The following is a 25,541-nucleotide window of genomic DNA, read 5'->3' on the forward strand; positions in this document are numbered from 1 at the left end:
GTCTGGGTAGGGGCTGGGTTCCGGTGGCAAGACTGGGGTGAACCTGTGGAATTTGGGGTAGGGTCAGTCATTGACATCTTAAAATAAGTGGTTGTTTGGAGCAGGAATGCTAGAAAAGGGTAGGGGCGAGTTTCACTCTCTGACGCTGAGGGGAAACAAAATGTGTAAGGATTAGTTGAAACCAGACCTTTAAGATTTATCTTTATGGTTTAAGATTTATACGATCCCGCTAGGCCAGCTTTTTATTGTATTTGACATCTCCATTTATGAGAACAAAGCTCTTATTGAGCAGGTAAAAAGCATTAAAACTGGGGAAATGGTAGTTGGATTGCGTGTGTAACACTGAAATACAAATATCTGCAGAATAAAATTAATTTGGACGTTTGTCAGGTTTAGTTTAATTTCACCTCTAGCAGAAGGCCGGCTGCTGCCCTAAGTACCTCAGTCCTTGGTTTCTTGTGCTGTAATTGAAAAGAGAACTGGGCTTAGAATCAGAAAACCCTGGCTCGTGTCTTGACTCTTCCTTCCACTCATAATCTATTGACTGAGGTACACCACTTAAAATTCTGAACGTCAGGTTTCTCATTGCAAAAGTAGGGCTAATAATGTGTACTTAACAAGATTGTTCTGAGGATTAAATACAAGAAAGTGTTTGAAACTCTAAAATTCTGCATAAATATAAATTGCATGTTATCTGTACCATTGATTTTGGCACTAGTCTTATAAATTACTTAATGATATATTGTGTTTTATCTTGCCGCTGGAAGAGAGAGATTCTAGAGGGCAGAGACTGTCTTATATTTCTTTTCTTTTTTTTTAAATTGAAGTATAGTTGATTTACAATGTTGTGTTAGTTTCTGGTGTACAGCAAAGTGATTCAGTTATACGTATATATTGTATCTTCCTTTACATCTGACATAAAGCTAAGCATGCAGAAGGTACTCAATACATTCAGGTACTCAATTATTCATTGATGAATGAATAAATGTGATAGACAGTACAGTTTGAGGGTCACACTGAGAATAATGAATCAGAAAGAAGAGGAAGAGAGATCTCAAAGTCAAACCTTTGTTGGACATATATACATACATATGTGTATATATATCTGTATCTATATCAATATGTATATATGTATACATAGATAGATAGGTTGATAGCTAGAGACCCTTCAGGAATGGAATGCATCCTTTTTTCTTGGGAGGAAGAAGCAATATGGCATTTTTCTTTTCCCAATTAAATTACCCTTCTATAAGAATATCATTTAAGTGACAGAAGTGACATTTATTTAAGTCAACACTCAAGTTACGAGCAAACACTGCTAAAAACTCCCCCAAGGGCTGTCTTAAGACAGCAAAGGAAAATTTTCTACCTGTTGGTAATATTTATTTTAAAAAGTCGTATATCAAAGTATCAGATCATTTCTATGGTGAATGGCATTATATAACAGAATAAAGATTTGTTTTAATATTTTTTCTCAGTTTCAATCTTTTGCTAACTCTAGTAAGAGCTAAACAATATAGTTGTTTAAATGCTAAAGATGATTGTACTTTTTGTTCTTCTAAATAAAGATTTTCTTTGAAGAGAAAATTGAACATTAGAAGCACATTTGAGAACAAATGGAAACAAGGATTCAAGAGCTAATACATCCCTTCTCTTACATTTCTGTTCTTTTGTATTAGGGCTTATTTAGGAAATTTCTTTATTCTCCTTTTCTAGAACTGGGAAAGAGCACCATAGTAGAAATCAACTTAAGGGAATAGTGAGTAGAATTTTAAAAATCAAGTTGTTCAAGTGTATAATTGTTTTGATTGCTCAGAATTTTGCTCTGTGTGTTGAATGTATTAAATATAATTAATTACTTCTTAGCCACATAAAGCATATTACATTTGAGATGTAATCGTGTGAAAAATGTCCTTTTCCAATGCAGTATTTTTTTTTTTTTAAAGAGGTAATTCTTTTTTTTTTTATTTTTATTTTTTAAACTTTTGGGTTTATTTATTTATGGCTGTGTTGGGTCTTCGTTTCTGTGCAAGGGCTTTCTCCAGTTGCGGCAAGCGGGGGCCCCTCTTCATCGCGGTGCGCGGGCCTCTCACTATCGCGGCCTCTCTTGTTGCGGAGCACAGGCTCCAGACGCGCAGGCTCAGTAATTGTGGCTCACGGGCCTAGTTGCTCCACGGCATGTGGGATCTTCCCAGACCAGGGCTCGAACCCATGTCCCCTGCATTGGCAGGCAGATTCTCAACCACTGCGCCACCAGGGAAGCCCAATGCAGTATTTTTTAATGTCTCACAATGATAAGTACCTAGTGCCCAGTGGGTACTCAACACCTTTCCATCCAATGAATTAACCTGACAAGTTAATTTTGGAATCATATTTAGAGATAGAGCTTTTTAAAATGGATACATTAATTATCTCCCTACCCTCATTAGCTAATAGTTAACTCTATATAAACCTTTAGGGAAATTTCTGTGTGTGTGTGTGTGTGTGTGTGTGTGTGAAGAAACCAGTCCTTAATAATCTTTTAATTAGAAAATATACATTCTTCTACTTTCTTGCAAATTCAAAATTTTTAATGTTGATCATGGCACTTAACTCATTTTAAGTAGTATTATTTTTCCTATTTTAATTTTTCAAATGAGTGCTTATCCCTGAAATAAAGGATCCATATGGTTTCAATACATTTTATTTATTGTGCAAATAACCTGGTTTGGTTACTAAAGTATGCAGAATCTGAATTTTCTCAAGGTTAATGCTGCAATGGTAGTATGTACCTCTTTCTGATTTTCTGTGATGATGCAAAGAGTGAAGGATCTTTTTAGTTAGAAAGGATTTTAATGAAACTATCCCGTAATAGATCTCTCTTTTCAGATATTTTAAACCAAGTACTTTACCTACTATGTGCTTCTTTTCCCCAAATTTGTCAATATTTATTAATTAACAAACCAAAACATTGAGTCCTGTGCACTATTATTTTTATTATTTGAAGTGGAAGTGAACCCAATGTTAATCAAACATGTCAAAAGTATTATAAATATAAAATAAACAATTTTCAGTTCTGGTAATGATAATTTAATACCACTGTTCTCTAGCAACATAATTATTACAATATAAAAAGTTTTTTAGCATGTTATCCATAGACTATGCTATGGTTTAACGCTTGTACTTAATATCCAAATGAACTGGTTCAGCATTGAAACACTAACCTTCAAATCTTTGGGTTTTTTCTTTGTGATTAATTTTAGCTTTACATAACTTTATGATTACACACTGAGGTAGAGTAGATAGGGTGAACTATTTTACGATAGAACTTTTATTCTTCAAAGATTAAAACAAATTTTTAATCTGTACTCTTATCTCAGGAAAAAAGTTTAGTGCTCAATCAAAGAATACACCTTGTTTTTTAAACATCATTGTGAATGCGAGTCTTTCTATTTAAAAAATTTTTTTACCTGTTTATGATAATATAAAGGAAAGCTATGGGTTTAAAAATTTACTTATTCTCTATTATTTCCCATTACTGGGATCTCTCATTAATGCTAACTGTTGTTTTAAGGCTACATTTATTGTCACAATATACATCGTAGTATTTGAGGTAATGATAATTTACATCTTTTCCAATATTTATATTACATTTATTTATTTTTCTTATCTTGTTGCATTAGCTAGATGCTCAAAAACAGTGTTGAAAAATTGGATAGTAGGCTTCTCTTCTTTGTTTCTATTTTAATGGAAATGTCTTTGGTATTTCACCAGTTTTTATTTCCTATTTCTTTATGATTTTTAGGAATGACTGCTGAAAGTATCAAATGCTTTTTTGGGGGATCTAATGCTGAAATCTTATAGATTTGGATCTTTTAATTTGTGAATGTGATGAATTATATTTTTTCTGCACTAAATCATTCCTACATTTCTAGAATAAACTCTATTTGACTATTTTATTACTTTTTAGATTTGGTTAGTTTATATTTTGTTTACACGATTTCAGAATCTATATGTATAAGACTGGTCCACAGTTTCATTTCTTTGTGCTATCTTTATCCAGTTTTGATATTAGGATTAGTCTAGCTTTGTAAGATGAATTGAGAAGATTTCACCATTTTTTCTATGCTCTGGAATAGTTTGAATAATAGAAAATTACCATGCTGTTTTTTCTTTGAAAGTTGTAGAATGTGCTTACAAAATTATCTGGGCTTGCTGAGATTTTTAGAGGTAGATCTTTGATCATCTTTATATTCTGTGGTTATTGACTTGTTTGGTTTTTTTCCTCCGAGTTAATTTTAGAATTTATATTTTTCTTAGTAAATCATGCATTTCATCTAGATTGCCAATTTATTGGCAAGAAGTTTCACAAAATATTTTGTACAATTATTTTAATATCTTCCATGACCACTGACATATTGCTTTTCTCACTGCTACTATTAACTATTTAAGCAAAATATTAAAATCAACATATTTTTCTTCTTCCCCCCAACCTGATTATCACAAGTTCTAGTAACATATCTTTACTTCCTATAGAAAGTAGCTATCTCAGACTTAGAGGGTTGATAAAATTTGAAAGATCTTACATTTTCTATCCCTTTCTACTGTCTATCCTTATTCTGTTAACATTTTATGAATAATAACAACCACTTAATGAGTGTTTACTGTGTTTTAGACACTTGGTAAATAAGCTGTTTACTTATTTTATTTAATCTAGGGCCTAGGAATTAGTGTTTCCATATTAAGGATGAGGAAACAAAGGCTCAGGGAGGTTGTGTAACTCAGCCAATGATGCTCAACTAGCAAGTGGCAGATTCGTATGGGAATTAGGTCTACTTTCAGTAAGTCTCTTAATTCCCAATTCTACTACTTACCTTTTGCTAAAAATAAGGATATAGCTAAGTACCGAGAGTCTAAATAAATCCACACAATAGCTTGAAATGAACTATAAATTGTGAACTTTAAAAAACTTATTATAATGATTTTTTAAAAATATATTTGGTTTTCGGATATTCCTGTGAGCTTTCCACACCTTATCTCAGTATTTTGAGACTAGACATAGAGCCTGTTACCTAATATTTAGTCCGCCACAAAAGATGACCTTTGTGTGTGTGTGTGTGTGTGTGTATGGAGAGATCAGTAGGTGTCAATTAGTAATTCCACTTAATTTTTTAAAAACTGTGGCAAAATACACATAACATACAATTTACTATCTTAACCATTTTAAAGTATACAGTTAAGTAGTATTAAGTACATTCCATTGTTGTACAACCATCACCACCATCCATCTCCAGACCTCTTTTTGTCTTGCAATACTGAGACTCTGTATCCATTAAACAATAATTCTTCATTCCACCCTCGCCCCAGCCCCTGGCAACCACCATTTTACTTTCTAAGATGATAAATTTGATGACTCTAGGTACCCTATATAAGTGGAATAATACAGTATTTGTCTTTTTGTGACTGGCTTATTTCACTTAGCTTGATGTCCTCAAGATTCATCTACGTTGTAGCATGTGTCAGAATTTCCTTCTTTTTTAAGGCTGAATAATATTACATTGTATGAATATGCCACACTTTACCCATTCATCCATCAGTGGACAATTGGGTTACTTCCACCTTTTGACTAATGTGAATATTGCTGCTTTGAATATGTGTGTACATATATATTTTTTGAGACCCAATTTTCAATTCTTTTGGGTTTATACCCAGAAGTGGAATTGCTGGATCTTTTTTTTGTTTTTGTTTTTTAAGGAACCAGTTCTACTTAATTATTTAAATAGGGTAATAAAGCAATGTTCCCAAGCCTAAGGCCTCTGATTTGGTATATCCCTGAGAGTCAAGGACATCCAAGGTAAGGCAATCTCAGGACTTATGTTTGTTTTGAGGTCCTGGGTAACAAGGAATGGGGGTGGGGAGAGTACCAAAACTCTGGGGTCTAGAACCTGCTTAAGTTCTCCACCCCAGCCCACCCAGCCTACCTAGCTCCCAGAGTCTAGAGGATGCCCATTGGTACACTAGTTTGAGCAGGATCACAGAAAAGCCACAGGACTGGTACTAAAAAGATATTGATTTTTCCAGCCTTTATAGTGAGTCCACATTATTATTATCTTGAGAGGCATTAAAGCATTGTGATTAAGAACATGGGTTCTGGAGCTAGACCTCCTAGGTTTGACTCTCAGATCAGCCTTTACTATTTGAGCAATTACTTAAGTTTTCTTTATTTGTAAAATAGGTACTATAATAATAACTACTTCATAGAATTATTGGGAGGATTAAATGAGTTAATAATTTAAGTACTTAGAAAAATGCCTGACATATAGCTCTCACTAAATGTTAAGTAGTAATAATATTATTTTTAATTAGTATAGGTTACCATTTGGCTTTCCTTAAAACCCTTGGAAACAAGATAAATAACATTCCATTGTGTGAGTTAAACTTTTTGGATTGCATGCACTATGAATCAAGAAAAGATATCTAATATCATTTTAAAGAGATAAGATTTGCTCCCAGGCTACCAGGATTAGATTGTAGCTTGATGAAAAATTAACATCTATAGAAAATCAATACTAGTCATGATAGGAAATGGTTATAGAGGTTTATGTTTTTTCTCACAGCCTTGGCCCACCTAAACACTGTCCAGGGGGCAGGTGCCCTTGTGCATATCTCATCGTTTCATTCCAAGTGGCAGATGTCTGTCCCTGGTAAACAGAGTCTGACAGCACTAAACATTAGAATAACATTATGAACTCCTCTAATCCACAGAGCAACCTTCTTATTATAGTTTGGCTTTTCATGTAGCTTATCTACATGGAGAGACTGTATAGGCTGGACAACTTGAATATCTGGTTTCATATCCAGTTGTAAGTCTCACTGGAAATCAATCAGCTTTCTGCTTTTATATGTAAATCTTGGGAATTTTGTTAATCTGGTCTGCCCCTGATTTATAAATCCATTTTCTGTATAATGACTAAGTAAGTGGTGGAGCCTACAACGGTGAGACCCAAACCCTGCACCATGTTTGATTCACCAAGGAAATGTTCCCCTCCCCTGGACTCTCATCAGTTTCTTGGGACCTACTCCCCTGCCTTTTTTAGATCAGCACACCACTAGCTCCTTTAATTTATCGGCTTGTATTTTCCTTATTGGAATTACCATATGTGTGGTGGCAATTATACTTCTTTGCTATCACCATTGCCAGTTTGCTCAGGAAAGGTGGAGCATTCCAATTTCTACTCTTCCCTAAATCCCTGGGCCAGCTTGACACAAACAAGAATCCATTGCATGGTGAACAGGAAGACCTGATCGTTGCACCGTAAGAGCTCACTCCATGGAACTATTGCTCTGATATGTGCCATTTTAGAGCAAAAAGAGCTCAAGGGAACCTTAAAGATGAGCTAGCTCATATCTCTTGTTTTACAGATGAGGAAATAGAGACTACTTGCCTAGGGTCCTATATCTTTATGCTCTCTTAACAGTCTCTTGTCTAAAGCTTGACTTTATTGGCCTGGACTCATGATCTATCAGTAACATTCTTCTTCCTAGCCCCAGTCTTATCTAACCAGTACAAAAATGTAACCGTCAAAAACACTTTTCTTTCCTATTGTTTTGGCAACATTTCCCCCTTTGTTATATACCGCTGATGTCCAGGCTTACATTTGAAATACAAATTCATCATAGATTTCACACTATGTTTCTAACTGGATCCTTTGTATCCTGATTGATACTGTGGTCTTTTTGACCACTTTGGAGAGACGTCTCATATTAACTAATTGGATGTCCTTTTTTTTTTTTTTTTTTTTGAGGAGCCCACAAGGCAAGATGTTTCAGAGCTGTCTCCCCCGGCCCCTCCGACTTACTGACGCTATTAGCTGAGTCACCCACCTGGATCTGTCTACTTTTACCATGATCAGAGATCCTGATTTTGTCATCTTAGGGTCTTTTTTAAAAAAAAACTCTACATCCCAAATTGTACACACATGGTTTCATAATCCAATAATAAACTTCAACAGTACCTCTTTAAATAATAATTACTGTATACCCACAATATAATTATATTCTAATCTATAAAAAATTTCAGGTTAACAATAGAAATTCCTTTTAAAATTTTATTTGTGTTTATTTTAATCACAATAGAAAGTTCTATTCTAAACATTTTTCTTTTCTCCCCCTGCCCCCACTTCCTCCTCTCCCTCCTCCTCCTCCCGCTCCTTCAGCATGGAGTATTATGTGCTTTAGGTTTTTTCTTCTAATGGCAAAACTATCTTATTAGCTTAGCATTCATTTTTACACATATTAAGAAAATATTTAGTAGCAAGTTACAGATGAATGCACATTTTTCTTGTGATGCATTTTTACATATTTCTAAGAGGGAAGTGCAGCAAACAGTTAAACGTAAACAAGGGGCTTTAATGTACACGCTCAAAGGGTTAGTCAAGGAGCACTTCTTAGAAGTGTGTTTTGAACAAGATTTTAAGAGACGGTATAGATGTGCACTGGTAAAAAAGAAAGGGGTCAGAAAAAAAGGGAAGTAAAACAAATTATGCATTGGGAAGCTATATCAGAAAAGAGGGGAATGGATTCTATCAAAAAAAGATGTTCATTGCAGTATGATTAAGCAGGCGCTTGGCTGGAACGGAAAAGGAATGTTGGGGCGTGGCGATTGGTAAAGTTATTGAAATGTAGATTCACAGTCTTGCTACCCACGTTTTGCCTGGCTACTGTGCCAGACCCTAAGGGAAAAACAAAGAGGAGAGAGAGACAGTGCTTGATCTACAGGAACCTACACTCTTGCTGATAAGACAGAGCAACAGGAAGGTAGAGGAGGAAACTTAAAGGCCAGTAAGAGTGGCTTGGATTTTATGTGGTGTGTGATGGAAGGCGTTTTGGAGACTTTCATGTATTCTCCTGCCTCTATTATCTGCTCAAGAGGGAAAGATCAAACTGAGCAGGTGGCTGGTTTCAAAAATCAATTTTGGCAGCTATATCTAATCAATTAGCAAAAGAGCTTTTCTCCACACAAACTATTTTGAACCATTTTAGAAAAAAAAAAAATGAGCTGCCTAAAATCTGTCCACAGTTAACAATTAATGGAAAATCACTGATTTGCCTTTGCAGGCAGCACTTAATGTCAGTAACTCAGGCTGTTTTCCAATTTTGCAGTAAATTTTTATACTGAAACCAATTTAGGAAGCTATTTAGTCCATGGGCTTCTTTAGTCGAAAGATGATGTGGGTAGTGTAGAGTAATGACATTTTCTTATCCACATCAGAATATTAGCAAGTTACTAATGGCTCCATTTTGATACTGTCACTTTTAAAATACAGGAGAGAGATAAAGTTGCTTACGGAAACATTGTGGATTATGTTAAAAACAGTGTTGCTTTATAATAGTTGAGATAATAAATAATTCACGTTTTGCTTTTAGTGTATCAGTTTATCTCCATCTTGGATCAGACCTAAGAGAGAAAGTTCCCAGATTTCTGTTGCCTATCTAATCAAGTCCTCTGGTAGTAGTTTGGTCTCTTGTTGTAGGAATGCCAATTTTAATTTTTCCCTTTCTTCTTCTTCTTTTCATCTGCCTCTTTGCTACTAGCAAACTGTTCGGTGATTTCTACTCTCTCCACTGGCATTCCAATGGGAGGCCTTCTGAGATCATTGGTTTCCTGGAATGATATTTGAGGCATATTTAAGTGCTTTACGATATTCCTGGGTTTATGTGGCTTTTGTCCTACATGGATTGGTGGTAGGTTTCTGAAAGGCACCAGTACGAAAATGACAGGAACCCTGGGGTCTAGGGTCAGATTGGGTTGCAGTTGTCCACTTGTCACTTGAAAAGACTGTCTGGGAAAGACATTGTTTAAGTGGTAGCCCTCTAAAGCTGCCCGAGCTTTTATGTTCTGATTCTCTTTTGCCTGGGGAAGAATATTGGTGAAATAGGGTTTCACCCCTGTTATGGCATTGATTTCATATGCATTGTGCCTGTCTGCCAGTGCTCTCCCGGTTAAAATGGGCTGGAAAACAGTCACTCCCGACATACCACTCACAAAGTTGTTGAGGAGAGAATGCCAAATCCCACCACTTATTGGGCTCAAAGTGACCTGCGGCCATAAACTGGCCAGGCTCCGGAGAGCTTCGCGGTTCCACGCGGAGGCAGGAAATTCAGCCTCAGTATGATAGAGCTGAGAAAAGTAAATACTAAGAGTGACGTCTGGATACATTGCCAGGAAATTGTACATTTTGCTGATGCAGCAGTGGTTAGCTTCATTGCAAGGGGAGTTGCTGGAATACAGAATGATATGCCTGATGCCCTCGTTGTTGTGTATGGCGGAGTCAAAGTAACCATTCATCTCAAATAACATTGATTCCGGATGGGTATCATTCCCAGTGCAACTGCTAGCATGACCCTTTTGCACCAGGCTTCCAGAAGAAGTTTTTAGTTCATAGAATGTGAGGTGTTTTGTTTGAGGATATGTTGGTCCATAAGGGAATCCAAAAATCTGATAAAATTCTGTGTAGGGAACTCTTGCTTCTTCACCTGTCCGAATATGGTAAGGACAATTAGAGCAATCGAGAGAGCATCTCAGCCAGTAATAAGGTTTTACTATTGTTCCACGATTGGCTAGGTATTCCTCATATAAGGGCTCCATTGCTAGTTTTATTGTCTTCTAGCCGCAACCCTAAACAAGGAAGAGAAATTACATGTAAAACCGATGCAGGGAAAATGAAAGACAATGCATTAATCTATTGAGCCATACTTTTCTTTAAAGGAATTAGCCTAGCAACTAAGGTAGCATCTTTGATTCTAAAAGATAGTGATTTATAGCCATAGATTAGAAAGTTCAGGATTCTAATCCTGAGGATTAGACAGATCCTGGGTAGGAGACAAAAAAGAAAGGCACAATACACTTTTACCTATTCCATAGATTCTGAGGCAATAGAGCAAATGGGTTAACAGTGCAAGTTCTAGAAACAGACTGTCTTGTTTCAAATCTAGGCTCTGCTGCTTACCAGCTTCGTTACTTTTGGCAAGTTATAGAACGTCTAGAAGCCACAGCTTCCTTCTCTGTAAAATGAGGATAAGAATAGAACCTATCTCACAAGATTATGTCGAGGATTGAATGACGGAATAAATATAAAATGCTTTATTATGTGCCTGACACATATTGAGGACTCGATACATACTAGCTCTCAGTAGTAACAGTATAAATCCCCCAGGTTATCAGGATTCCGGTTTATGACAGTACAAAGAAATAAGCAAGGGTTTTGCATTTTGTTCATAATATTCTTCCTTTGATTCTTTTCTGAGTATGAAAGTATCTAATATATTGTGCAGAGGTTTTGAGTGTGCTTTCATTTAAAATCAGCTATTTCTTCAAATCATTGGCAATAAGTTGGAGGTGGTTTTCTTTTGGGGAATAGAATCTTAGGGTCTATTTTGCTCAATGGTAAAGACTTCTTGGAGAAGTGCCACTTGAGTATTCTTTGGGTTGTGGACCCTCATTCATTGACATTTGAGAGTTTTATTTCCAGTGGGTGGGTCTTATTAGAGCATTTTGGAAACTTTACTATTCTGGGAAGCAAAGATGATTCTTCAGGATATTCCAAATAAATAATTTCTTGGACGTTAAGCCCCCAAAGTTGAGATTTTAAGTAATGGTTTTTCCTTTACAAAAACATCCCTTCAGTATCATTGTTCCTAAGCAGCAGCCAAGGGCATTATAATATAGTTTTAGAAACATTTTAAAGTAACTTTTTATTTTACAAGTATTATGTGTTTCTTTTGTAGAATATTTTTTAAAATGCTGATACATAAAAAAAACCCCTCATACCACTTTGTATCAGTTTACATTCCCATCACTGTTAACAGGTCTATTCCCCCAGTCTTTTTGCTGTGTTTTTGCAATGCACAACATAATTAAACCATGTTTTATACTTTGTTTTTTCACTTCGTATTATGTCATGAGGTTTTTCTTCAAAAAACACAATGTTCATGGCTATTTTATCACAAAACTATAACAGGTTCTTTCCTCTTATCATTATTATAAATAATACTTTGATGAACATTTCTGTAAATAAATCATTCATGTCTCCAGTTCTTTAATGTAGAGAACTAAAAGTTGTATTATTAGATCAAACTTTGTCAGATTGTTTCCTAGGATGATGGACCAATTTTGTCACTGTCTCCCAGTGTTGTTTATTATGCCCTTTGTCAATTTGAGAAGTGAGCATCAGTATCTCTTTATGGTTATACTTTGTACCTTTTGAATTCCTGGTGAAAAGGTACAAAGTATACCTTTTTACATGCTTATTCATCTGTAGTATTTATTATTCTGTGAAAGATATATGATCCCTTACCATTTTCTTTTTTGTTTGAGGTTTTTCTGATTGATTTGCAATAACTCCTTATGTATCAAGAACATTAGCTGTCATATTTGTTGCAAATATTTTACCTCGTTTATAGAGCCTTTTAATTATGCTGATGGTATTTTTAATTGAGCCAAATTTTACATTTTATGTGGTCTAATTACCATTATGATTTATTTTTTACTACTGTATTTAGAAAAGACTTCCCATCAAAGAGGAGTTTAAGTATTCCCCGTTATTTTCTTCTAGTATGTATGGTTTGTACATTAAACTCTTTGTCCAGGCAGCAAAATGAATAAAGCAGAAAAATTTAAAGGGATAAACTGACCATTGCAACAAAATTAATTTCTCACTTTTCGAAATCTAATTTATCACTTCAAAAGTATTTATTACAGCCTCTCATATGGAAGCTCTTTGATCAACTTCTGTCTTCCTCAACCCAGATCACCTCAGTATTTGTATTTGATAGAGCCTGATCTCCAGGCTGAAATCTGCAGAGTTCCTCTGCTAACCCTGTCCTGGGCAGAAAATATTTTAGGAGCTTCAGTCCAGCTGTTGATGGAATATGACTTTACCCATGTCACCATTATCCTAATGGCTGATATCTCTTCAGTAACTCTGGGCACTGCATACCCATCAAATTCCAGATTTCATCTAATCTCTGACATGTCAACTTAGTCCATAGAATTGGGTGTTTACCTCAGTTGGCTCCTTAGTGCTATATTTTCCTGCCCTGAGGCTTCTTACACCTTGCATAGATTTTCCATGGGATCCTGGACTCTTTTCCTTCTTAACCCTTGGCAGCGGGCTGATCACCTAGAACCCGACAGCATCTCCTGCTTGATCCTGAGTGTTGTTTTCTCCTTGGATCTGTTCCTCTCTCAGCCTTACTCATGAAACTGGATCTCTCTGAATATCAAAACTTGCTGAAACCAAGCCCAAAGTCTCACTCCCTTTTGAATATTGTGCCCTGAATGTGGTCTGCCATTGGGTGGTTACAACTTAAATTACAATGTCAACTCACCCATAGGAAATTTACAGGTTGATTTGGTTAAAATGTTATGGAAGCGGTACCAAGAGGCCCTTTTCTGCCTTTCCTTTTTTTTTTTTGGAGTGGGGTGTGCAGAGATAACTATATGTAATAGTCCCAGAATTATCCTTCTGGGAAGGAGAAGTCTTTGTGTTTTCAAGATAAAGACAGTATGGAAAGTCCTGATTGCTTTTCTAAGCACGCCTTCCTTTGCCTCCCTCTCCTATGGCTATTTTAGCCATGAATGATGCATCATTACTGTCTTAAAGGAGATCTTGAGGACTAGTGACTTTTATATGTAATGATGGGAGTTCTGGAGTTGCCTTCTTGCTGATGGCTTTTTAGGGTCAACCAACGGCGGTTCCCTATTGGCAAGTCTTCACTTTTTCAGAAGATTTTAATCACCCTCATCTGAAGGGGAAGCAGGAAAGAATTCCTGCCTCCTTTGAACACTTACAGGATTTGTAGTTTATATCATCAATTTGCCATTTACGACAGACTGTCTTGTCTTGTTAACTTTTGGAATCTGACCTTTCGTTCTCTCCTAATCAGGCTGAGACATGTCCTGTTTAGCCCAGGGACTACCTCAGGCACCTTGATTGGTTCACAGGCCTGGTTGGCTAAGACTTGTTTCCCCACCTTCCTGTGTCCCTACCGCCTAATGCTTTCCCTTCTGCTTTGTCTGTGCTTGGGAAATGCATGTTGCCCTCAGTCAAGCAGATCCACTGGCAGTAGGAAGTAGAGAGCTGCAGAACCCAGCTCCTGGCATCTACTCCCTGTGAGTGGCCCCCTGGGCTACGGCTGTGAGAGGACAGCCTTCCTTAGTTTAATACAAATGAGCCATACATGAGGACAATCTGCTTTCTTTTCACTCAACTAGGATTAGTGAGTACTGGTAAAGCACAGTTTGCACTGGAGTAATTGGAAAATGGAGTTTGCCCTTCCCAATCTGTGCGCAATCTGTTAGCAGCTAAAAACAAATGTTAGCAGTTATAATTACCATCATTTTGTCTCCAGGCTTGGATCACATTCCAGGTGTTCTAGGAGTTGGTCCATTCCCTTTTTTTCCCCCTTTAAGTCCCATACCCTGTTTCAAGTAGCTTTAGCGGGCAGTTGTGTTGTAAAATTCACCTCCTGTATCGGTTCAGGACTCTTTCGCAGTTTGTGTCTGTCAGTTCCTTTGACCTTGGCCGTCCTGAGTTAGAAAGACCTTGCTGAGGTGCGGCGGCCTCTAAAAACCGCTGTTGACTTGGTGCCATGGTAACGTTTGCGAAGTAGCTACTGCTCGGATACGGCTCTGACGCTTATTACTTTATTTGCATTTCAAACCACCTGTTCCAAAGATGAAAATATACATGAATGCATATTCCATTCTGGATAAAAGTGTAATATCTTACTGTTTAAGTGAACGTGTTGGGGTTTTTCTCCCTCTGGCTGCGAGAATCAAGTTCTGAGCTCAGCACCTTTGTTCTGATCTAGAGTAGGTGCCAAGCTTGGGGTGTGGACAAGATTTGTTGGTCCTGTTACCTGTGGAGGTGCCAGGGCCCCTCCTTGGGAGGCTCACCCTTCTGTGAGAGGGAGGCCCCTGCAAAAGGAGCAGAGACTAGACTTCCCCAAAGGGAGGCACTTTCTACTAATAGCCCCACAGTCCCTGAAGCCAGGGCGGGGCGGGGTGGGGGGGAGCTCTTTATTTTGTCCAAACCTGGGTTACTACGTGCTAGCAGTTTCCCTCGTCTTACACATTCCCTGGGAGACTCTTGCTATTCTGTGTGTGGTTCCCTCCAGTTTAAGACAAGCTTTGCCCCTGTATCAGCTGTGGCCCTTCCTCTGTGGCTGATGGAAGAGCCACTCATCCTTCTGCATGCTTTCCCCCTGCCCCCTTCAACTCCACACCGTCTCCTAGGGCACTCGACGTGTTGATAATCATGATTCATTGTGGTCACCCTCATTATTCCCGCTCCCCTCTTCCTCAGCCCACTTGAAGGAGTGCGTGGTGATCACTATTATGTATTTCCATTAGTTACCACCCAAAGTTCTTAAGCATATGTACTACTCTAAAAACAATCCATCAAGGATGATGGAAGCAGCTAGAAGTCTTCTTGCTGCAGCATCACCACTCAATTTTGTTTCTCATGGTCCAACTTCCAGTCTCCACAATAGCAACAGCCCTTTCCCTTCTCCTCTCGGAGGCTCCTTCTAGCGTCAATATTTTAAGTTGATCTTTGTGCCTTTTATGGGTCTCAAGTGTATTCATTACCTCCTCAGCTAGCTAATTTTCACTGACATTTTCCTTCTTTGGTGCTTGCTCACTCTACTGCATCCCATTCCTTCCCCACCACTGGCCACTGGTCATGCCTTTCTGTCCCTACTTCTTGCCTCCATTTTCGCCTGCTAACTCAGTGAACTGGTAAATATAAAACCAAAAGTTGATCTTCAAATTTCACCTTTTATTTGACCTTAATAAATGATATTCCACTTAAAAATATTACCTTAAAAATGAGCCTCTATCCACTAGTATATTTACCAATTGCATTTTAAAGTAATTTTAGAGATAGGCAATCCCAAGTAGCCAGCCAGTTTTTAAAATAGCTCTATTGAGGCGTAACTGACAAATAAAATTGTATATATTTACCGTGTATAACTTGATCTTTTGATGTATTTGTATGTTGTGAAATGATCGTAACAATAAAGCTAATTAACATTTTAATCACCTCATATGTGTAAGAGATCATGCAGTATTTGTCTTTCTGTATTTGGTTCATTTCACTTAACAGAATGCCCTCCAGTTTCATCCATGTTGTTGCAAATGGCAGGATTTCCTTTTTAAAAGCTGAACAATATTCCATTGTATGTATATACCACGTTCTTTAACCATTCATCTGTCAACAGACATTTAGGTTGTTTCCGTATCATCACTGTTGTGAATAATTCTGCAATGAGTAAGGGAGTGCAGAAATCTCTTTGAGATCCTGATTCCAATTCTTTTGGATAAATACCCAGAAGTGGGATTGCTGGATGATATGGCAGTTCTATTTTTAATTTTTTGAGGAACCACTATACCGTTTTCCATAATGGCTGTACCAAATTACATTCCCGCCAGCAATGTGCAATGATTCTCTTTTCCCCATCTTCACCAACACTTGTTATCTTTTGTCATTTTGATAATAGCCATCCTAACAGGTGTGAGGTGACATCTCATTGTGGTTTTGATTTGCATTTCCATGATGATTAATAATGTTTTTTTTATTGTTAATTTTTTATTATGCAAATTTTCAAGCACATACAAAAATAGACAGCATAATAAGCCTCATGTGTCCAACACAACTTCAACAGCTATCAATATTTTTGCCAAGGTTGGTTCAACTCTCCCTCTCACTTTATTTTTATTTATTTATTTATTTATTTATTTATTTATTTTTTCACACACACACACACACACACACTGTATTTTATTTTTACAAGAGATAAATAGACTGACACCAAGCATTGTACATGGATGACCACAACAAAAGCAACAATGATTGCAATTACCAAACATGAAACACACTCATACTATGTCATAATATTGACGTTCAGTCCAGTAATCCTCCACTGTAACAGCTCCTTTACTTTGCAGTGACACTTGATTTGTATATTCTTTGCCTCTGAGTCCTTGTGGGATTTTTTCTTTTTTTAAAATTCAAACAGAAAGTCACAAAAATTATACTCACCCTCATCAGTTCACTCAGTCCCATGTAATTAATTTTTTTTTATCTTGATCTTTTGTTAGCACTTTTATGAGTTCATCAGTTTTTCATTAGAGTTCTGAAAATGCTTATTCATTCAGTTCAGCAGTACAGTCAGTTACCAGAAACCTGTACTTGTCAGAGTCTTTTCCATGAATTTCCTGAAGATGAAACCCTTTTGTAAGAACATATTTACAAAAGCATCAGAGTACACCCAGAACTGTCTGTAAATGACAAAAGACTTAAAAATGACCACGGTTAAAGATTTGATGAAACTTCATAATAATGCAGTTGACAAGAAAATTAGTTATTTCTGAGATACATTTTAAAGTAATAACTAGGATTATGACTTATAACATTATACCAGAACATATAAGATTTTTAGAAATTTCATGTAATGTCTGAAACATTTATATTAACATATTTCCATACAAATAACCCAATGAAAGTTTAGTATTTGTTGTTTTGTTTGTTTGTTTGTTTATACTGCAGGTTCTTATTAGTCATCAATTTTATATACATCAGTGTATACATGTCAATCCCAATCGCCCAATTCAGCACACCACCATCCCCAGCCCACCGCAGTTTTCCCCCCTTGGTGTCCATATGTCTGTTCTCTACATCTGTGTCTCAACTTCTGCCCTGCAAACCGGCTCATCTGTACCATTTATCTAGGTTCCACATACATGCGTTAATATACGATATTTGTTTTTCTCTTTCTGACTTACTTCACTCTGTATGACAGTCTCTAAATCCATCCACGTCTCAGCAAATGACTCAATTTTGTTCCTTTTTATGGCTGAGTAATATTCCATTGTATATATGTACCACAACTTCTTTATCCATTCGTCTGTTGATGGGCATTTAGGTTGCTTCCATGACCTGGCTATTGTAAATAGTGCTGCAATGAACATTCGGGTGCATGTGTCTTTTTGAATTACGGTTTTCTCTGGGTATATGCCCAGTAGTGGGATTGCTGGGTCATATGGTAATTCTAGTTTTAGCTTTTTAAGGAACCTCCATATTGTTCTCCATAGTGGCTGTATCAATTTACATTCCCACCAACAGTGCAAGAGAGTTCCCTTTTCTCCACACCCTCTCCAGCATTTGTTGTTTGTAGATTTTCTGATGATGCCCATTCTAACTGGTGTAAGGTGATACCTCATTGTAGTTTTGATTTGCATTTCTCTAATAATTAGTGATGCTGAGCATCTTTTCATGTGCTTCTTGGCCATCCGTATGTCTTCTTTGGAGAAATGTCTATTTAGGTCTTCTGCTCATTTTTGGATTGGGGTGTTTGTTTCTTTAATATTGAGCTGCATGAGCTGTTTATATATTTTGGGGATTAATCCTTTGTCTGTTGATTCATTTGCAAATATTTTCTCCCATTCTGAGGGTTGTCTTTTCGTCTTGTTTATGGTTTCCTTTGCTGTGCAAAAGCTTTTAAGTTTCATTAGGTCCCATTTGTTTATTTTTGTTTTTATTTCCATTACTCTAGGAGGTGGATCAAAAAAGATCTTGCTGTGATTTATGTCAAAGAGTGTTCTTCCTATGTTTTCCTCTAAGAGTTTTATAGTGTCCGGTCTTACATTTAGGTCTCTAATCCATTTTGAGTTTATTTTTGTGTATGGTGTTAGGGAGTATTCTAATTTCATTCTTTTACATGTAGCTGTCCAGTTTTCCCAGCACCACTTATTGAAGAGACTGTCTTTTCTCCATTGTATATCTTTGCCTCCTTTGTCATAGATTAGTTGACCATAGATGCATGGGTTTATCTCTGGGCTTTCTATCTTGTTCCATTGATCTATGTTTCTGTTTTTGTGCCAGTACCATATTGTCTTGATTACTGGAGCTTTGTAGTATAGTCTGAGGTCAGGGAGTCTGATTCCTCCAGCTCCGTTTTTTTCCCTCAAGACTGCTTTGGCTATTCGGGGTCTTTTGTGTCTCCATACAAATTTTAAGATGATTTGTTCTAGCTCCGTAAAAAATGTCTTTGGTAATTTGATAGGGATTGCATTGAATCTGTAGATTGCTTTGGGTAGTATAGTCATTTTCACAATGTTGATTCTTCCAACCAAGAACATGGTATATCTCTCCATCTGTTGGTATCATCTTTAATTTCTTTCATCAGTGTCTTATAGTTTTCTGCATACAGGTCTTTTGTCTCCCTAGGTAGGTTTATTCCTAGGTATTTTATTCTTTTTGTTGCAATGGTAAATGGGAGTGTTTCCATAATTTCTCTTTCAGATTTTTCATCATTAGTGTATAGAAATGCAAGAGATTTCTGTGCATTAATTTTGTATCCTGCAACTTTACCATATTCATTAATTAGCTCTAGCAGTTTTCTGGTGGCAGTTTTAGGATTCTCTATGTATAGTGTCATGTCATCTGCAAACAGTGACAGTTTTACTTCTTCTTTTCTGATTTGTATTCCTTTTATTTCTTTTTATTCTCTGATTGCCGTGGCTAGGACTTCCAGAACTATGTTGAATAATAGTGAGAGTGGACATCCTTGTCTCGTTCCTGATCTTAGAGGAAATGCTTTCAGTTTTTCACCATTGAGAATGATGTTTGCTGTGGGTTTGTCATATATGGCCTTTATTATGTTGAGGTAGGTTCCCTCTATGCCCACTTTCTGGAGAGTTTTTATCAGAAATGGGTGTTGAATTTTGTCAAAAGCTTTTTCTGCATCTATTGAGATGATCATATGGTTTTTATTCTTCAATTTGTTAATATGTGTTAATATCACATTGATTGATTTGCATATATTGAAGAATCCTTGCATCCCTGGGATAAATCCCACTTGATCATGGTGTATGATCCTTTTAATGTGTTGTTGGATTCTGTTTGCTAGTATTTTGTTGAGGATTTTTGCATCTATATTCATCAGTGATATTGGTCTGTAATTTTCTTTTTTTGTAGTATCTTTGTCTGGTTTTGGTATCAGGATGATGGTGGCCTCATAGAATGAGTTTGGGAGTGTTCCTTCCTCTGCAATTTTTTGGAAGAGTTTGAGAAGGATGGGTGTTAGCTCTTCTCTAAATGTTTGATAGAATTCACCTGTGAAGCCATCTGGTCCTGGACTTTTGTTTGTTGGAAGATTTTTAATCACAGTTTCAATTTCAGTGCTTGTGATTGGTCTGTTCATATTTTCTGCTTCTTCCTGGTTCAGTCTTGGAAGCTTATACCTTTCTAAGAATTTGTCCATTTCTTCTAGGTTGTCCATTTTATTGGCATAAAGTTGCTTGTAGTAGTCTCTTAGGATGCTTTGTATTTCTGCGGTGTCTGTTGTAACTTCTCGTTTTTCATTTCTAATTTTATTGATTTGAGTCTGCTCCCTCTTTTTCTTGATGAGTCTGGCTAACGGCTTATCAATTTTGTTTATCTTCTCAAAGAACCAGCTTTTAGTTTTATTGATCTTTGCTATTGTTTTCTTTGTTTCTATTTCATTTATTTCTGCTCTGATCTTTATGATTTCTTTCCTTCTGCTAACTTTGGGTTTTGTTTGTTCTTCTTTCTCTAGTTTCTTTAGGTGTAAGGTTAGATTGTTTACTTGAGATTTTTCTTGTTTCTTGAGGTAGGCTTGTATAGCTATAAACTTCCCTCTTAGAACTGCTTTTGCTGCATCCCATAGGTTTTGGGTCGTCGTGTTTTCATTGTCATTTGTCTCTAGGTATTTTTTGATTTCCTCTTTGATTTCTTCAGTGATCTCTTGGTTATTTAGTAATGTATTGTTTAGCCTCCATGTGTTTGTGTTTTTTACGTTTTTTTCCCTGTAATTCATTTCTAATCTCATAGCGTTGTGGTCAGAAAAGATGCTTGATATGATTTCAATATTCTTAAATTTACTGAGGCTTGATTTGTGACCCAAGATGTGATCTATCCTGGAGAATGTTCCGTGCGCACTTGAGAAGAACGTGTAATCTGCTGTTTTTGGATGGAATGTCCTATAAATATCAATTAAATCTATCTGGTCTATTGTGTCATTTAAAGCTTCTGTTCCCTTATTTATTTTCATTTTGGATGATCTGTCCATTGGTGTAAGTGAGGTGTTAAAGTCCCCCACTATTAATGTGTTACTGTCAATTTCCTCTTTTATAGCTGTTAGCAGTTGCCTTATGTATTGAGGTGCTCCTATGTTGGGTGCATATATATTTATAATTGTTATATCTTCTTCTTGGATTGATCCCTTGATCATTATGTAGTGTCCTTCCTTGTCTCTTGTAACATCCTTTATTTTAAAGTCTATTTTGTCTGATATGAGTATAGCTACTCCAGCTTTCTTTTGATTTCCATTTGCATGGAATATCTTTTTCCATCCCCTCACTTTCAGTGTGTATGTGTCCCTAGGTCTAAAGTGGGTCTCTTGTAGACAGCATATATATGGGTCTTGTTTTTGTATCCATTCAGCAAGCCTGTGTCTTTTGGCTGGAGCATTTAATCCATTCACGTTTAAGGTAATTATCGATATGTATGTTCCTATGACCATTTTCTTAATTGTTTTGTTTTTGTAGGTCCTTTTCTTCTCTTGTGTTTCCCACTTAGAGAAGTTCCTTTAACATTTGTTGTAGAGCTGGTTTGGTGGTGCTGAATTCTCTTAGCTTTTGCTTGTCTGTAAAGCTTTTGATTTCTCCATCAAATCTGAATGAGATCCTTGCCGGGTAGAGTAATCTTGGTTGTAGGTTCTTCCCTTTCATCACTTTAAGTATATCATGCCACTCCCTTCTGGCTTGTAGAGTTTCTGCTGAGAAATCAGCTGTTAACCTTATGGGAGTTCCCTTGTATGTTATTTGTCATTTTTCCCTTGCTGCTTTCAATAATTTTTCTTTGTCTTTAATTTTTGCCAATTTGATTACTATGTGTCTCGGCGTGCTTCTCCTTGGGTTTATCCTGTATGGGACTCTCTGTGCTTCCTGGACTTGGGTGGCTATTTCCTTTCCCATGTTAGGGAAGTTTTCGACTATAGTCTCTTCGAATATTTTCTCTGGTCCTTCCTCTCTCTCTTCTCCTTCTGGGACCCCTATAATGCGAATGTTGTTGCGTTTAATGTTGTCCCAGAGGTCTCTTAGGCTGTCTTCATTTCTTTTCGTTCTTTTTTCTCTGTTCTCTTCCGCAGCAGTGAATTCCACCATTGTGTCTTCCAGGTCACTTATCTGTTCTTCTGCCTCAGTTATTCTGCTATTGATTCCTTCTAGTGTATTTTTCATTTCAGTTATTGTATTGTTTATCTCTGTTTGTTTGTTCTTTAATTCTTCTAGATCTTTGTTAAACATTTCTTGCATCTTCTCGATCTTTGCCTCCATTCTTTTTCCAAGGTCCTGGATCATCTTCATTATCATTATTCTGAATTCTTTTTCTGGAAGGTTGCCTATCTCCACTTCATTTAGTTGTTTTTCTGGGGTTTTTTCTTGTTCCTTCATCTGGTATATAGCCCTCTGCCTTTTCATCTTGTCTATCTTTCTGTAAATGTGGTTTCTGTTCCAAAGGCTGCAGGACTGTTGTTTTTCTTGCTTCTGCTGTCTGCCCTCTGGTGGTTGAGGCTATCTATGAGGCTTGATGGGAGGCTCTGGAGGTGGGTAGAGCTGACTGTTGCTGTGGCGGTCAGAGCTCTGTAAAACTTTAATCCACTTGACTCTTGATGGGTGGGGCTGGGTTCCCTCCCTGTTGGTTGTTTTGCCTGAGGCAACCCAACACTGGAGCCTACCCGGGCTCTTTGGTGGGGCTAATGGCCTACTCTGGGAGGGCTCATGCCAAGGAGTACTTCCCAGAACCTCTGCTGCCAGTGTCCTTGTCCCCACAGTGAAAAAGAGCCAGACCCCGCCTCTGCAGGCGACCCCCCAACACCAGCAGGTAGGTCTGGTTCAGTCTCCCCCAGGGTCACTGCTCCTTCCCCTGGGTCCCGATGCGCACACTACTTTGTGTGTGCCCTCCAAGAGTGGGGTCTCTGTTTCCCCCAGTCCTGTCAAAGTCCTGCAATCAATTCCCCCTAGGCTTCAAAGTCTGATTCTCTATGAATTTCTCCTCCCGTTGCTGGACCCCCAGGTTGGGAAGCCTGACGTGAGGCTCAGAACGTTCACTCCAGTGGGTGGACTTCTGTGGTATAAGTGCTCGCCAGTCTGTGAGTCACCCACCCAGCAGTTATGGGATTTGATTTTACTGTGATTGCGCCCCTCCTACTGTCTGACTGTGGCTTCTCCTCTGTCCTTGGACGTGGGGTATCCTCCTTGGTGAAGTCCAGTGTCTTCCTGTCAGTGATTGTCCAGCAGCCAGTTGTGATTCTGGTGCTCTCACAAGAGGGAGTGAGAGCACGTCCTTCTACTCCGCCATCTTGGTTAATCCTCCTTTATTTATTTTTTGCTGTAATGCTCACTGGCGGGAATATTCTGAGAGAAGTACAAAGCCGACGTCCGTGCTCTCCAGTGCCATTTCTTTGCAGGAAGGGTATAAAGGACACAGTATTCTAACTCTTCTTGAAGCAGATCCACCAGCTGTTTATGGGACCCTCCATAGAATGCCTCAGTGATGAGAATACTCATTGGCCCTTTCAAATCTTCACAGATTCTCTCCTGGGAGCACTTGTACGTGACAAAGGAGCGACAGGTGATGGTGAAATTTCAGCCCTCTGCAAAGTACAGTTGATCCTTTTTTACTTTGGGACCGACTGACGCTCTTCCAGACATTTATCCAAAGTCAGTCATAAGCTCACACCTTTCTGATGATCCAGATTTACTGATGTCTCTCTTTACATATGTCTGATCTGGCTAATGAAGAGATATCTCCTCCTCCTCCTCCTCCTAGTCTCTCCCTCCTGGCCACCAGCACGGCCCAGCCGGCGACGCGCTGACACCGTGCCCCTCCCCCGCGGCCCGATTAATAATGTTTGAGCACCTTTTCATATACCTGTTGGTCATTTGTATGTCTTTTGAGAAATGTGTGTTCAGGTCCTTTGCCCTTTTTTAAGTCAGATTGTTTTGTTTTTGTTTTTGCTGTTGAGTTGTATGAGTTCCTTATACATTTTGGACATTAACCCCCTATCAAATATGTTGTTTGCAAATATTGCTTGCCATTCTGTGGGATGCCATTTTACCCTAAGTTTATTTTGTTGTGCAGCAGCTTTTTAGTTTGATGCAGTCCCACTTGTCTATTTTTACTTTTGATGCCTGCACTTTTGGTGTCATATTAAAAAAATCATCACCAAGATCAATGTCAAGAAGTTTCCCCCTATTTTTTCTTCTAGTAGTTTTACAGTTTAAGCTTTTACATGTAAGTCTTTAATCCAATTTCATTCTTTTGCATGAGCCACCATTTTTTAAGCTACTGTTTTTTTGTTTTTTTTACATCTGTTAGTTTTGAAAACTCTAAAGGAGACTGACTTTGCAAAGCTTCCTTTAGGTTGCACAGAATGACTTTTAAAGCTGAATTTAATCACAGAGAAACAAAGGACCTTGATCATGGGATTCCTGCTCACAATTATTATTGCTGAGTTGACATTTACAGGAAGGGAGAAGGGTTGAAGAAACATCTAGATTCCCAAACAGACTTCTTTCTTCTGTCTTCCTTTGTTAACTTGCCATGTTTCATCTTTAGTCAGATGAGTTATGATATATATTATCTATATAAAAGTAATATGAAATTATAATGAAGAAGCTTATAAAGGCCAAATTCTTCTACACTGATATATGTTTCTAAAAGACCTTTACTTAGTTTAGTTGTAAACTAAAATTTGTTTCTAATCTTTGTTCTGGCATCCCAATTTGGGATATATCCAAGATGGCTTGTGTGTTGCTAGTTGCTTCATATAAGGTGACTTTCTATTTAGGTGGAAAAAAGTAAAATAATTTCTATGTTATTGCTAAAGTATTTCACTTTTATTTGAATGTACTGTGCCCAATTAATTATATAATTCATTGCTTTCATTGCAGTTTGGTTGACACTGAATAATGATGCCCACATTCATGTAGCAGTAACAAACTACTTCAAAAAAGAAACTGAAGAAAAAAAGCAAGCATGAAATAAAGAAGAGCAGAGAGTTCAGTAGGTTTCATGAAGTTCACTACAGAATTAGGTGGGAAAGATGAGATAAGTGTTAGGGTTGAGAGGAAAGGGAGATAAAATAGCAGAGGATGCATCTTCTAGCTTGGGGTCACAAGAAGAATGGCCACAGGGTGGCAGCACAGTCTTAAGAGCAGGAAACTTTCTGTTGGACCACCCTTAGTTTGCTAAAACCACACTGTGTGTGTGTGTGTGTGTGTGTGTGTGTGTGTGTCTCCCAACAGTTTATTTTATCCCTTTTTTTTTTTTTTAGCTTTTTATTTTATATTGGAGTATGGTTGATTAACAATGTTGTGTTAGTTTCAGGTGTACAGCAAAGTGATTCAATTATACATATACAAGTATCTATTCTTTTTCAAATTCTTTCCCCATTTAGGTTGTTATATAATA

At 37.4% G+C, this 25,541-nt stretch overlaps 2 protein-coding genes across 3 annotated transcripts in view; one reads left to right on the top strand and one right to left on the bottom strand.

The window, feature by feature from the left end:
• RGL1 (ral guanine nucleotide dissociation stimulator like 1) overlaps positions 1 to 25,541 on the top strand; it is a 297,244-nt gene that overhangs the window by 427 nt on the left and 271,276 nt on the right. The gene's annotated exons all lie outside the window — the stretch shown is intronic.
• Positions 9,524 to 10,627, bottom strand: APOBEC4 (apolipoprotein B mRNA editing enzyme catalytic polypeptide like 4). Its single transcript, XM_007198719.2, has one exon. It carries the CDS (start codon positions 10,625 to 10,627, stop codon positions 9,524 to 9,526), a length of 1,104 nt encoding a protein of 367 aa, XP_007198781.2.

The sequence above is a fragment of the Balaenoptera acutorostrata genome, chromosome 1 (genome assembly GCF_949987535.1).
Source record: "Balaenoptera acutorostrata chromosome 1, mBalAcu1.1, whole genome shotgun sequence".
NCBI classification, from domain to species: domain Eukaryota; kingdom Metazoa; phylum Chordata; class Mammalia; order Artiodactyla; family Balaenopteridae; genus Balaenoptera; species Balaenoptera acutorostrata.